This window comes from Miscanthus floridulus, chromosome 2 (assembly GCF_019320115.1).
Source record: "Miscanthus floridulus cultivar M001 chromosome 2, ASM1932011v1, whole genome shotgun sequence".
Classification (NCBI taxonomy): Eukaryota; Viridiplantae; Streptophyta; class Magnoliopsida; order Poales; family Poaceae; genus Miscanthus; species Miscanthus floridulus.
The window spans coordinates 41,708,127-41,721,927 of record NC_089581.1 but is presented as its reverse complement, the minus strand read 5'-3'; the positions used below and the strand labels follow the sequence as shown (position 1 = coordinate 41,721,927).

General features: G+C 51.6%; 2 protein-coding genes across 2 annotated transcripts; both read right to left on the bottom strand.

The window, feature by feature from the left end:
- Positions 1-761: 761 nt before the first annotated feature.
- On the bottom strand, positions 762-2,892 carry LOC136522624 (sec-independent protein translocase protein TATA, chloroplastic). The gene is made up of 2 exons (XM_066516438.1): positions 2,393-2,892; positions 762-1,083 (listed from the first exon to the last, which is right to left on the bottom strand). The coding sequence occupies exons 1-2, from the start codon at positions 2,762-2,764 to the stop codon at positions 943-945; spliced, it is 513 nt and encodes a 170-aa protein (XP_066372535.1). The 5' UTR covers positions 2,765-2,892; the 3' UTR covers positions 762-942.
- An 8,812-nt stretch (positions 2,893-11,704) lies between these two features.
- Positions 11,705-13,327, bottom strand: LOC136522616 (CBL-interacting protein kinase 7). The gene has a single exon (XM_066516428.1). The coding sequence runs from the start codon at positions 13,203-13,205 to the stop codon at positions 11,904-11,906; it is 1,302 nt and encodes a 433-aa protein (XP_066372525.1). The 5' UTR covers positions 13,206-13,327; the 3' UTR covers positions 11,705-11,903.
- Positions 13,328-13,801: the final 474 nt, after the last annotated feature.

Sequence of the window (13,801 nt, the reverse complement as noted above, 5' to 3'; positions counted from 1 at the left end):
CTAGGAACCCTAGTTCAATTTTGCCTCACCATCTCCGCCAGCAGCACAAGCACACGAGCGCTCGTGCCCCTAGCTTCCTCAGTTCTGCCACCTTTGCTCGTCCTCCTCGCAACCTCGCTCATTCTCCTCGGCATCTCCGAGACTCCAACACTTATACCCGGGTGAGGAAGAAACGTCTCCGATTACAAAGCTGCGACCCCAAGTGTCCTTGTTTATCAGGTATATAGTACCCGTCGGGTATCTGTTACCCGACCGATGCCCGACGGGTACGGGGATGGACAAGAATCTATACCCGAGACAGTTAACGGGGGTAGGAACAGGATGAATTCTCCGTAGCAGGAAAGAGAACGTTCCGATGATACCTGACGGATACATTCCGTTGCCATCCTTAGTTGTGGCTGTCATGCGGCGCCATATACCAGGTTCTTCAGTTCTTCACGCTGCGCTCTTCTTGCTGCCTGCCCCCTCACTCTCAATTTTCCTGATAAGACTCCACTTCTCGCTCGTTACCCGAGATAAAAACAACCATCTTCGATTTGCCTATTTTTTTAAAAATAGTATTTATAATTTATAATAAAAATATATTGTTATAGTATATTTATTTGGACTCAAAATTTCTGAATTTAGTTTTTATAGAAATAGTCCAACTTAAAATAGTTTAGTTTAAATCGGATCTAGAAATACACTGTTTTTTAAGACAGAGAGACGAGGCTGGCTTAGTTGCTTTCAGTATTTCATCTCACACCATGCTACTGCTTGACTGGAATAACTAATGAGTAATGCTCAAGATAACAGCTTCGTAATTAAACACAGCCTTATTCCCGGGTACAAACTACAAACAATATCACTACAATGGCCTGAAACCCCGAGGTGGTCAAAATAAAAGGACAGGAATTTGATGCTAACTCCAGAAGCCCACAATACAGTTTTACATAGGGATCCTCACGTGCTCTCCTTGCTGCTTGATGCCTCAAGCCCCTTCTTCTCCTCCCCGCCACTTACCGCCGCGGGGGTCGCAGGTGGGGGTTGATCGTCGCCTTCCCCAGGCTCTTTCTTCAGTTCAGATTCAAACTCCTTAGCCGCCTGAGAGAGAAGTTAGATGGATCACTGAACAATTTTACTGAATGGAAAAGGATATAATAACCTGATCAGAAAACTTGATCAGTAGCTTGTCTTCAGAAAACAGAGCACAAAGCATGCACCCAACCAGCTTTTCAATTAGTATAATGGTGCATGCTAAGGTGAATCAGTCCCATCAGATTCTTGGACAAGTGAGGCCAAAAGGAAGCAGGCCGTTCTTCTAAGTAATGAAGTTTAAACTAATGGTAATGTGGCATGTGGGTGACATAGCTCTAGTCATTGCACATATCATAATCTGCAGCATTTTTGAGAGGTTATACAACTCTAAATAGACAAGAATAGGTAACAGTCATAACACCCTATCAGCTCCATCTCAAACAACTACTCCCTCCCGTCAGGATAAGATGACGCTTCCAACAGCAAGACAAAACTAATCGCATATCATTTTGATTGTCCAAAAAGTCACCTAAATCCAACTGGAGGTAGTACTAAATTGGAAGATATGTCCTACCTCCCATTGCAGTTCAGAAAGAATGAGGTGCAGAAATTCCCATCACTCCAATCTTACAACCCTGAACCCACACCACTTGTCACACTGTTTAAAAAAAAAAAACTAACTCACTCTTTAAGTCAAAATGAGAAAGCAATGTGGCCATATTTCCTACCATTGGCATTATCCCACTAAACATTCAACAACACAACTGAGCCAAAATGCAAATTTGCAATGAATGTGCTATATTAGGTCACTATATTTATAAGCCACAGGGTTCCTAAACTAAACATTATTATCTACTCCCTCCATTCCAAATTATAAGACGTTTTGGTTTTTCTAGATACATAACTTTTGTTGTACACTTAGATATACATTATGTTTAAATGCATAGTAAAAACAATATATATAGAAAAGCCAAAACGTTCAATAATTTGGAATGGATGGAGTACCGAAATCCTCAAAGTTGCAACCAAACCTTATTTTTATATGGTCAATTGAGGGGAAAGGGTACTTTCTCCACCTGAATTTTCATTGCATAGGAGTGGGTACCGAACAGTACCACTTCGGAAGAGTTACAGATCAGGCGATCAGGAAAGAGTTCCAAAAAAACCTAAAAGTGCTACCAAAGTACTGCCTTACAGATTGGTACTACGAAGACGACCTACGAGTAAGCTTTAGCACCTCGAGCAAAATGGGGTCACTAGTTTCCGAAGCTGCTATCTACGAGTTAAACTATTGTCAATACGACACACGCATCATCCCCCACAAATCGCGAGCTTCTACTGACCACGCCATGAGAATTTATGCCCCAACCCTCACCTGCTGGAAGCTCTTGACGGTCTTTCCGATGCTGCGGCCGATCTCGGGGAGCTGCTTGGGCCCGAACACGAGCGCGGCGACGCCGGCGATGACGGCGAGCTCCGGCACCCCGAGCCCGAAGAGGCACTTGCACCCGAGCGCGCCGCCTCCCCCGGAGCCCGCCCCGCTCCTGGGCCGCGCGACCGCTACCGACGCGGCCACCGCCGCGAGCCTGCCGCCCCCGACGAAAGAGGACGCCCTGGAGGACATCCCGGCCGCCGCGACGTGCGCGCGGCTCGCCGCCCTCGCGGCCCTCGGCGGCGCGGCGAGCGAGGAGGAGGAGGAGGAGCATGAGTAGGCCGCCGCGACGGGAGCCACCACGGCTATCCCCATGGCTGCTGCTGCTGGTACTGCTCGGAGTGGGAGGGGGAGGTTGGGGTCACGCGGATATTTTTGTGTGAGAAGATGGATAGCGTTCTATGGTGACGGACGAACGAGCGCTGCTCTGACTTCTGACAGGCTCCCGTGTGCCGTGCAACTCGTGTAACACGGTGCCATTTTGTTGCCCGTTGCCGTTGGATGCAAAGTGGGCCGACGAGACCCAGGGTGTGTTTGAGCCGGCCCATATTGAATTGCACCAGTTGGGCCTCATGGGCCAAGATGTATCGCTAATCCAACAAGGTGGGTGCTTTTCCACTCAAAAAAAAACAAGGTGGGTGCTTCGGGATTGGACTGTCTAATTGAACTTTGGGCCTATTTGTCTTTGCATATCTTAGGTTGAGTACTTTTCAAGATTCCTTTGCGTTGTGTGCGCTACGAGCCAAAGGGTCTCTAGTCCAATTGGTTAGAGCATCCAGGCGGCGCTACTCAGGTCATGGGTTTGACTCCCTGTGGGAGCGAATTTCAGGCTAAGTTTAAAAAATCCCCTCATCTGTCTCACGCCAAAGCACAAATCTAAAGACCAGCTCGGCCTCACAGGGCGACGGTGTCGCTGTGTAAGGGTGGGGTAGGGGTTTGGGGATTTTCTGGGTCTACATAAAAATGTCTTCTTAATATAATGTCTGGGGGTGGTCATACCCTCGCAGGTTCAGTTGTGTGCGCTACAAGAACTTGCTAGAAGTTTGTCATTTACCTCTCTCTCTTTTTTCTCACACACAAAATGGGATACATAAGATGAAGATGCGTGTACATTTCTAGCTACTTTTTAGCACCTTGACTGATTGATTCGCACTCTGAGTCCACTGATCAGATTCCAGAACATGCATGTACAACTGTACATCTCTGATTGCGACCACTTGCTTGATCTTGCCCTTTGCCCTTTGTTTGTTTGGCACTAGGGGAGGGGAGGAGAACCTTTTCTACTTCATGTCCAATACTAATCCAGTACATGATGGCAGCAAGACGACAACAAAGTTCTGCACTAATACAGGGGTTCGTCTTCAGTTTTGGATGTCTTGCGTTGCTTGACAGTAAGAAACGGGACCTTCTCAATCCACAGAGTTGGTTAAAGTTGTACTAGTTGGAGAGGCTTCTCCGGGTCAGACTTCTTGGTTAGCTAGGAGCGACACATGCTTATTAGCTGCTTTCAGGAATATTCTTCCCAATAGTATGCATGCAGCAATGCCCTCGTGCGTATATGAAGATTCATGCATACTTAGCCGGCCTCGTCGTCTCGTCGTTTATTTAGCTTAACGAAGGGCGGCGAGTAGTACACTAATCGTATTTCTGGTGGCCACTTAGGCTGACGCCATGGCTGAAGAGCTGGTGAGATCAAGGCGAACAAGAACTCTTGTTTCCCTTCTGGTCTGTTAATTATGATGATGTCTCTGAATTCAAAACTGGTTTCTTGTGGAACAGATGGCCTGACCAAAAGATCGCCATGCTTTCCTTGCCACCGGAGCTTCTTCCTCTTGAATCTATGGCCAAACCCGGCGTTTTAGCTAGGGCATCTAGTCAAACCAACCTCCAATACATGCTCAATTCACATTCACCACTTTACAGGCTGATGAGGACGTCAGAAGGGAAGAAATTGTATAGCTGCCGAGCGCTCAACTTGTTCATAGAGAAGTAATTAACTATCCAGCACAAGGATACAAGCTACTCGCATTGTCATTTTGCCATACCCCTGATGGCGTGATCCATCTTGTTTTGTTCGTTTCCCCTGATCAACAACGCATCCATGTCAGGATCATCCCTCCTTTTCCTCCTTCGGGTTCTTACCCATTCTCGCTTTCGCCATCTAGCACACATCCACTAGCTACCCTAGCTACCTAGTAGCAAGCCACAACTTGCAATTGCCTTCGTCCTGTTCGTTTGAACTAGTTTGGCTTATAAGACATTGCTGAAAGTACTGTTGACTGGTTTGGTGTAAGAGAAAAATATTGTTCGTTGTCTGATAAGTCATGGCTTATAAGCCAGATACGAGCAAGTGAATAGGCTGCTTGCCTGCCGATACTGCTACTTGAAATAATAGTTCAGTCGTCAGCATGCATCTGGCAAATTCGAAGTACCTGATGAATGAGTTCTGCATGCCTTGTGTTTGTGTGGATCTGCATTTGACGTGTTTAATGTTAGCCCACTAGATCATCGGCTCAGGTGAGTCGACCACTCACCAGTCTTGCCGAGCACGACAAACGTTATCCGACCACACACTATGGTTAGAGATAGAAGAAGAGAGAGAGAACAGAGCACACACACAGTACAAGAACCAGCGTTGGCCGGAGCTCTGTATAGGAGATGGCAAATCTGAACTCTCTTTATTGAGTTGTAGTGACAAACTATATATACAACTCTACCTATCTAGTCCTAGTACAGTTGTCATGCTGCTACAGTGACTAGATAACACAGTAGGACTGACTCTGACGCCTGCCCCTGCATGTGACTACAGTGAGGCAGGTGAGCTGTTCGGCGTCTGCCTCCACAGCGGCTACAGTACCACAGCAGGGAGCCTTTTCGGCGGCGCCTTCCCTTGCTGTGTGTTCACACAAGGAAGCAGTAGATTATCTAACAATTCTTCCCCTAATCCTATTGCTATCCCTTGTATCCCTCCATGCCGATCATCTCCTTCAGCTCCGTGAGTCGAAGACGTCCGAGCGGCTTGGTGAGGACGTCCGTGAGTTGCCGACCAGTTTCGATGAACTCGATGACGATCTGTCCTCCATCGACACAGCCCTGAGGAAGTGGAACTTCACGTCGATGTGTTTGCTCCGGTCATGCAGAACCGAATTCTTCACGAGGGCGATGGCGGGCTGGTTGTCCACCATCAGTGCTGGTGGGTGAGCTTCCGTACCGGTCAGCTCGCCTAGCAGCCGGCATAGCCACATAACTTGGCACGCCGCTGTGGCCGCCGCTACGTACTCTGCCTCGCACGTAGACAGCGCCACCACCTTCTGTTTCAGCGACAGCCATGAAATTGGAGCTGACCCGAGGAAGACGAGCACGCTAGAGGTGCTCCGTCATCCGTCGATGTCCCCCACCATATCTACATCGTTGAACACAGTAAGCTACAGCCTACTCCCGCCGGTCTTGGGAAACATGATCCCCTGATCCACCGTCCCCTTGATATAGCATAGTAACCGCTTCACTACAGCCCAGTGATCCTCTCGAGGATCCTCTATGAAGCGACTGACGTAGCCCAGGACGAACGCAATGTCTGGCCTCGTGTGGACTAGGTAGCGCAGACCACCGATGATGCTCCGGTAGAGTATTGCATCCACCTTCACCGCGGTGCTGGCCTTTGTCACTTTTAGTCGCTCCTCCATCAGAGTTACGCATGGCTTGCACTCAGTCATGCCGCTCCGCTCCAATAGCTTCGAGGCATACACGCTCTGACTGAGCGTGAGTTCCTCTTTCCCCTATCTCACCTCGATGCTGAGGTAGTAGGAGAGTGCGCCGAGATCACTCATTCAAAAACGAGCCACCATCTCATGCTTGAAGCTATCGATGTCCTCCATACGCGCGCCGGTGACGATCAAGTCATCCACATACACGCCAACGATGAGCTCCTCCTTCCCCCGTAGCCACATGTAGAGCGTGTGCTTGGTTGATCACCGCTGGAACCCAAGCTCGCCTAGCGTGGCGTCAAGCTTGGTGTTCCACGCTTGTGGGGCCTACCACAGCCTGTAGAGCGTCTTGTGCAGTCGGAGCACCCTGTGCTCTGCTCTCTTGACGGCGAAACCCGGAGGTTGCCTAACGAAGACCGTCTCTACCAGCTCGTCATTGAGGAAGGCCGATTTAACGTCCAAGTGATGGACGCGTCAGTCCTTTGCTACTGCTAAGGCTAGTAGCAAACGAATAGACTCCATGCGCGCTACTGGCGCAAAGACTTCCTCGAAGTCGATGCTCTCACGCTGAACAAAGCCTCGGGCGACGAGGCACGTCTTGTGCTTGACAATGGCACCAAGCTCGTCCCGCTTGACCTTGTATACCCACTTCAGGCTGATCAGACGACATCCTAGAGGTGGATCGACGAGCTCCCAAGTCTTGTTTTCCTCGATCGCCCTCATGTCCTCCAACATTGCCTGTCACCAGTTTCCATCATGCTCGGCCAGCGCGAACATGAGTGGTTCCTTAGCACTGACGAGCAGCAGCTCTTGATCATTGAGTAGCCGACCAGCTAGGCATGAGGGCCCTGTGCCGTCGACGATGTCATCCAGCCTGCGGAACCGCACCTCCTCACCTTCATGGAAGGCGTCCACGAACTCAGTGATGTCACTTGGAGGTGAGGCGAACTCGATCGACATCAATTGAGTTCCCTGTTCCGTCGGAGTGCTTGGCACCCTGGTTGCAGTGCTCGGCACTACTCCTAGACAGCTCATCACAACTCTTGCAGTGCTCGGTACCACTGTAGGAGTGCTCAGCCTCAGTCTTGGAGTGGTCGGTACCACTGCAAGACCTCTTGGCTCCGCTACGGGAGTGCTCGGCACCCATCCTAGAGTGGTCGCCACCACTGCAGAACCTTCCGCACCACTCTTGGCGTGCTCGGCATCCCTCCAGGAGTGCTCAACACTACCCTAGGAGTGCTCGGCTCTGTCGCTGGAGTGCTTGGCACTCCTCCTAGAGTGCTCGGCACCTCCTCCCCAGCGTCTCCACCACTAGGGATGAAAATGGATTGGATACGGACGGATATCACCGATATTACATTTGTTTTCATATTTCTGTTCGGATTCGGATTCGAATACGGATAGTGTCAACTATGTTGGATAGGATATGATTGGATATCGACATCATAAATATGCGATTTGAGTATTCGGATACGGATACGGTATCGGATGTTGAATATCCAGACTCGGATATGGACAGATCTCAACCCCTCTAAACGGATTTGGTTTCAAATACGGTCGGAAAATATCCGTACCGTTTTCATCCCTATCCACCACCGTGGATGACCAAGTGCTCGACGACGAAGGTGCTGGTGAAGCCGATAGCTTCCCCAGTGCTCGGACTGTTCCAGTGCCAAGCCGCCTTCTCATCGAACACGACGTCACGCGAGACAAGCACCTTGTCTCCATGTGGGTCACAGAGGCGGTACGCCTTGGTACCCTCCGCATAGCCCAGGAACACCATTGGTGTGCTCCTATCCTCTAGCTTGGTGAGGATCGGCTTCGTCTTCCTGACGTGGCCGATGCAGCCGAATGTCCGGAGGAAGGACACGCTCAGCTTCCGTCCATACCAAGCTTTAAATGGTGTCTTGCCCATCAGGTCCTTGGTAAGAGCTCGGTTGAGGATGAACACCGCTGTGGTCATCGCCTCACCCTAGAACCTTGTTGGCATGCCTTTGGCCTTCATCATAGATCAGGCCATGTCGACCACCGTCTGGTTCCACCGCTCCACCACGCCATTCTGCTGTGGCGAGTACAGCGCGGTGTGGTGTCGCACCACATCTTGATCTGCGTAGTACGCAGCGAACTCCACATAAGTGAATTTACCGCCGTGATCAGTCCTCAGCACACGGAGCTTCTTGCCACTCACGGCCTCTGCGCGCATCTTGAACTTCTTGATCACCGCCGCCGCTTCGTCCTTGCTCATCAAGAGTTGCAGCCACATGTAGCGACTGCAATCATCCATGAGCAGGAGAAAGTACCATCGACCGCCATTTGTGGCTGGCGTGATCAGCCCGCAGAGGTCATCGCGGACGAGCTCGAGAGCGTCCTTTGTGCGATACTTGGCCGCCTATGGGAACTGTAGCCTCCCCTGCTTCCCGGCTAGGCAGCTGTCACATAGCTCGCCTTCGTGCTCGATGTGGGATAGCCCTTAGACCATCTTCTCCAGCCGACTAAGCGTGTTAAAGCTGAGATGCCCGAATCATGCATGCCACAACCATGGTTCCTCGGTGTGCCGTGCTGCCAGACACACCGGCTGCTCTACCTTCAGGTCGAGCAGGTACAACCGGTTCAGGGACCTCTTCACCTTGATGAGAAGTCGCTGCTCCTGGTCTCTGATCCTAAAGACTCCGTTCTTGATCAGTACCTCGCTCATCCAGCTGACCAATGCTGATGATACTTGAACGCAGCTGCGGGATATAATATACATCCATTAGCGCACGGTGCTCCCCATTCTGGCACCTGAAGATGATGGTGCCGCGCCCTCGGATAGCCACCCGTGAGCCGTCACCAAACTTCACCGTACCGATAACATCGTCGTCTAGCTCGGAGAAGGTTGCCTTAGAGCCTGTCATGTGGTTGCTGGCACTAGAGTCCAGATACCACCGCTGCTCCTGGTCGGCGCCCACACGTCTGAGGTGGATTTGGGCGCGCGGTTCGTCGAGGTTGACAGCCTTTAGGGCCTTCCTAGGTCCTTCTACCATCGTCACCTCTTCCTTTTCCTCGGCCTCGACGTCGTGCAGTGTATAGAACATCGCTATCAGGATAGTGGCCTCATCATCATCATCAGTTTACGCTAGATGAGCCTCAGCCTTCTTCTCCTGCTTGCAATTTGGGCACTCCCGTGTTCAATGGCATGTCTTCCCGCAGCGTCGACAGGCGTTGGGGTCGACCTGCTTCTTCTTCTCCCAAGAAGCCTTGTCACGGCGCTTGCCATCGCCACCGCGGTTGGCGGAGGCTACCTTCCTGGAGTTCCTCCGAGCAGCCCACTCCTCCTCTGTCAGCAGCAGTTTGCCGCTGTCCTTCGTTGCTATCGCTTGCTCTAGGTGCTCGTCCACCGCCCGTAGACAGCCTGTCACATCCTCAATGGTGAGGGTGGACAAGTCCAGCATTGTCTCTATGGAGAGAACGATCTGGATGTACTTTACCAGCACGGAGTGAAGGTACTTGGATGATGACGCCATAGCTCTTTAGCTTGCTGATGAGCATCTGCAAGCGGAGGGAGAAATCCTCCACCGTTTCACTATCTTTGAACTTGAGGTTGGCGTACTCCTGTTTCAGAAGCTGGGTCGTCGCCTTCTTTGCGCGGTCGGAACCGACGCGTATTGCTGCAATAGCCTCCCACGCCTCCTTAGCAGAGCTCTTAGCCCTCAACGGCTCCCTGTACTCCGCTGGTACAGCAGCGAGGATAGCCTCCAATGCTGACATGTTATCTTCCTCATTATCGGTGCCCTTGTCAACAGCATTCCAGAGTCGACGAGCTCTGAGCCTGACTTTCATGGTTACCGACCACTCTCCATAGTTGGCTCGAGTCAGCGTCGGTCAACTGGTGCCGCTGACCTCTCGCACCGTGCGAACAACGACCTCCAGTCATGGTTGGACAGCCACAACAGTGCCACTGTTGTCGTCCATCTCCAAACCGTTCGTCATCGCCAGCGGTTAGTCCGACGACAGCGCTTGTACGGCTCTGATACCACTTGTTAGCCCACTAAATCACCGGTTCAGTTGAGTCGACCACTCACCAGTCTTACCGACCACGGCCGAGCACGATAGACGTTGTCCGACCATACACTATGGTCAGAGGTAGAAGAAGAGATGGAGAATAGAGCGCACACACACAGTACAAACACCAGCGTTGGCCGGAGCTATATATAGGAGATGACAAATCTGAACTCTCTTTGTTGAGTTACAGTGGCAAACTATATATACAACTCTATTCGTCTAGTCCTAGTACAGCTGTCATGCTGCTACAGTGACTAGATAACACAGCATGACTGACTCTGGCGCATGCCCCTGTATGTGACTACAGTGAGATAGGTGTGCCATTCGGCGCATGTCTCCACAGCGACTATAGTACCATAAGAGAAAGCATTTTTAACGTCGTCTTGTCTTACTGTATGTTCACACGAGAAAGCAGTAAATTATCTTACGTTTTACATTTAATAGGATGACTCGTGTGGTTTCCACGGAGTTCTATTGACACGTTTAATTTAGCCTCGTCAAGAGCTTGGTGCTGGCGCCCAGAAGTCACTGAAGATGATGTGATCGATCCCCGTTTTAAATTCTCCATTCGCCTTCCATTTGATCACGCACTCATTTCTGTCACTCAGCCCCTTGTGTTGGAGTGCATTGCCTGTAAACCGACTACGACTTTGCACCAATGAGTTTTCGCTGTATGTTACCCGGTGTATCTGTCAACCTTTTGCGCTATGGTTCTTCGTTAACCATAATTTGGATGGCATATATAATATTCTTCAGGAGATTAAAGCAGGTGAGATGAGATCGACTTGGACAGCACCTTGAACAGTTGAACCTTAATCGGGTGGACTGAAACGGTTGGCTGTATATAGAGGATTTGCCACCCCGATAGCTAAATCATGGGAGGAGAGTATGTATGTTTCTGCCACCCCGGCCCATATAGACAAGAAAGAATTGACTTGATAGCCAAACCGTGGGAGGCCAAACCGTGGGAGGAGAGTATCGCCCAGTTCGCTGGTCTTATATACTGTTTCAACGAAGGAACAGTATTTTTCTCTCACAACAAATCAGCGAACAATATTTTCAGTTATGATTTTTCAGCGAAGCGAACAGGGCTATGTATGTTTCTTCCTACTGGCTGCGGCTGGGTGGGTGCAGCTGCATTTGGACGGCGTTGCTGCGGTTTGGCAGCCGCTGTCAGGGAAGACCACGAGTCCATAACAATGGGAATGTGCAGTCAAGTTTGGAGAGCTCCATTCGATTGGACTAGGAAACTGTACGTTTTGGTATTGCAGTCGGTTCAAGCCAAAGCTCATTTTGGTGACTGCAGATGCGTGCTGGGTATACCTGGAATCCAACTACTGATCCTAGCAATTTCTTGTGGAATTCCTGCGCTGCAAGCATGCTCTTGGCAAACTGCGTGAAAGACCTGAATGGAGTGTCGTTTAGAGACCGTGAATCTGTCACTAGCTTCATAGCTTCAAAACTTGAAGAATAATCGCACAAGTTCTAGTACTAATTTGACAAGACCAAATCATCCCAAACATCACACATGCATTTGATTGAAACTGCCAATCTAGTTAATCTCCAACATCACACACTACAGTGCGTCCTAACCAGCTAATTTTACGTACATGATGATACGCACTTACTATACGACTATACATACACTTCCATCTCCTACACGAAAGGATTCTGATCCTGCTCGATCGCATTTCCTCTTTGTGAGCAAATCAACCTTCTTCGCACACGTGCCATGCTGTCACCACGTCGCCCAGCTCCACCCGGAGCTCCTCCCACCCGAACGCCTCGGCCTCGTCGCTGTCGCCGTCGCCGCCCTCCAGCCTCAGCTCCACTAGCATCAGCTCCGGCGACACCTCCGACATCTCCATCGACATGGCCACGAGACCCGACAGGCCGCCCAGCGGCAGGCGCTCCATTCCCTTCTTCCCCACCATGAAGTAGCCGAGCTTGGCGCCAGCCTGCCCGAGCCGCTCCACCGTCTGCTCGGGCGACGCCGTCGTCATGAACCGCTTCTCGCGGCTGCGCCTGCTCTCGCGGAACAGCCCCGACAGGTCGAGCCCGGGGGACATGGAGATGATGTCGAAGGCGTTCAGCGCCGGCGGGGCCTGGAACGCTAGCTCGCGCTCCGCCTGGCCGCCCAGCAGGCCCCCGAGCTGGGAGTCCACGCTGAGCGAGCGCTTGAACCAGGGGTGGCTGGCCAGCTCCGCGACGGCGAGGCGCGTCGCCGGGTTCGGGTCCAGCAGGCGCGCCACGAGGCGGCGCGCCGGCTGCGACACCCACCGTGGCACGGTGTACTCCCGGCGGTGCGCCTTGCGGCACATGTCGGCGATGTTGGCGTCGTCAAAGGGGAGGTGGCCCGCGAGGAGGACGAAGAGGATGACGCCGCAGGACCACGCGTCGGCCTTGGCGCCGTCGTAGGCCTTCCGGCGGAGCACCTCGGGCGCCGCGAACGCCGGGGTGCCGCACGCCGTGTGCAGGTGCCCGTCGTCGCGGAGCGAGTCCGGGAGCGCGGCCAGCCCGAAGTCGGACACCTTGAGGTTGCCGTCGGCGTCCAGGAGCACGTTCTGCGGCTTCACGTCGCGGTGGAACACCCCACGCGCGTGGCTGTAGATGAGCGCCGACGCCAGCTGCAGGAACACGCGCCGCGCGGCGTGCTCGGGGAGCCTGCGCAACGGCATGGAGGCGAGGCGGGACAGGAGGTCCCCGCCCGGGGCCAGCTCCATCACGAGGTACACCTTGGACCGCGTGGCCAGCACCTCGTGGAGGCGGAGCACGTTGGGGTGGCTCAGCCGCCGCATGGCGGAGACCTCGCGCAGGAGCCGCGACGCCATGCCCACGGCGGCCAGCTCGGGCTTGTCGAGAACCTTCACGGCCACGGGGTCGCCCCCGGCGAGGCAGCGCGCGTGGTATACCTTGGCGAAGTTGCCTCGGCCGAGGAGGTGGCCGAGCTCGTACTTGCCGAGGAGCGGCGAGCCGGCCTTGGTGGACGACTTGCTCTTGGTGCCGGCCATGGCGCGCGGCACCAAAGCGACGGGCAGGACAAGCCGCCTCTTTGGCTTTGGTGGTTTACAGGGGCTGCTGGGTGGGTGGTGCCAAGGTATATAAAAGAAGGGAGTGGTTGAGTCTTGTACGTTGTTTGTGTATGGCGCTCTTGTGCCTCTGCTAGTTCCTGTCATTGGCATTTTGTATTTATAGCTTCATCAAATTATGATCACAGTGATTGCATAATTTAGATCCATGATTCTACCAGTACTACCGCTACATTTTCGTTCATGATCTATTATTTGGAAGGTTTACATTTATGGGCTTTGATTTCAAGAAATGAAAAGGTTGAGAGCTGCCTTTTGTACCACGGCACGTTTTCAGGTTCTGAGAAATTTAATAACTCTCTCCAATCGGAATATGTATTGTTTAGAAATTTTTCCTGGAAATTTTGTGAAAAATATGACATCGGTAGTAAGAAAGATGTTGGTTGTCAACAATTTTTTTATTACGCTAATCTTCCATAATTAATAGCTGCTATCTCCATTTTAAACTATACTAGGTCGTTTTAGTTATTGTCTTTTAAGTGAAATCTTCTCACTTTGATCAAGTTTACAGAAAAACA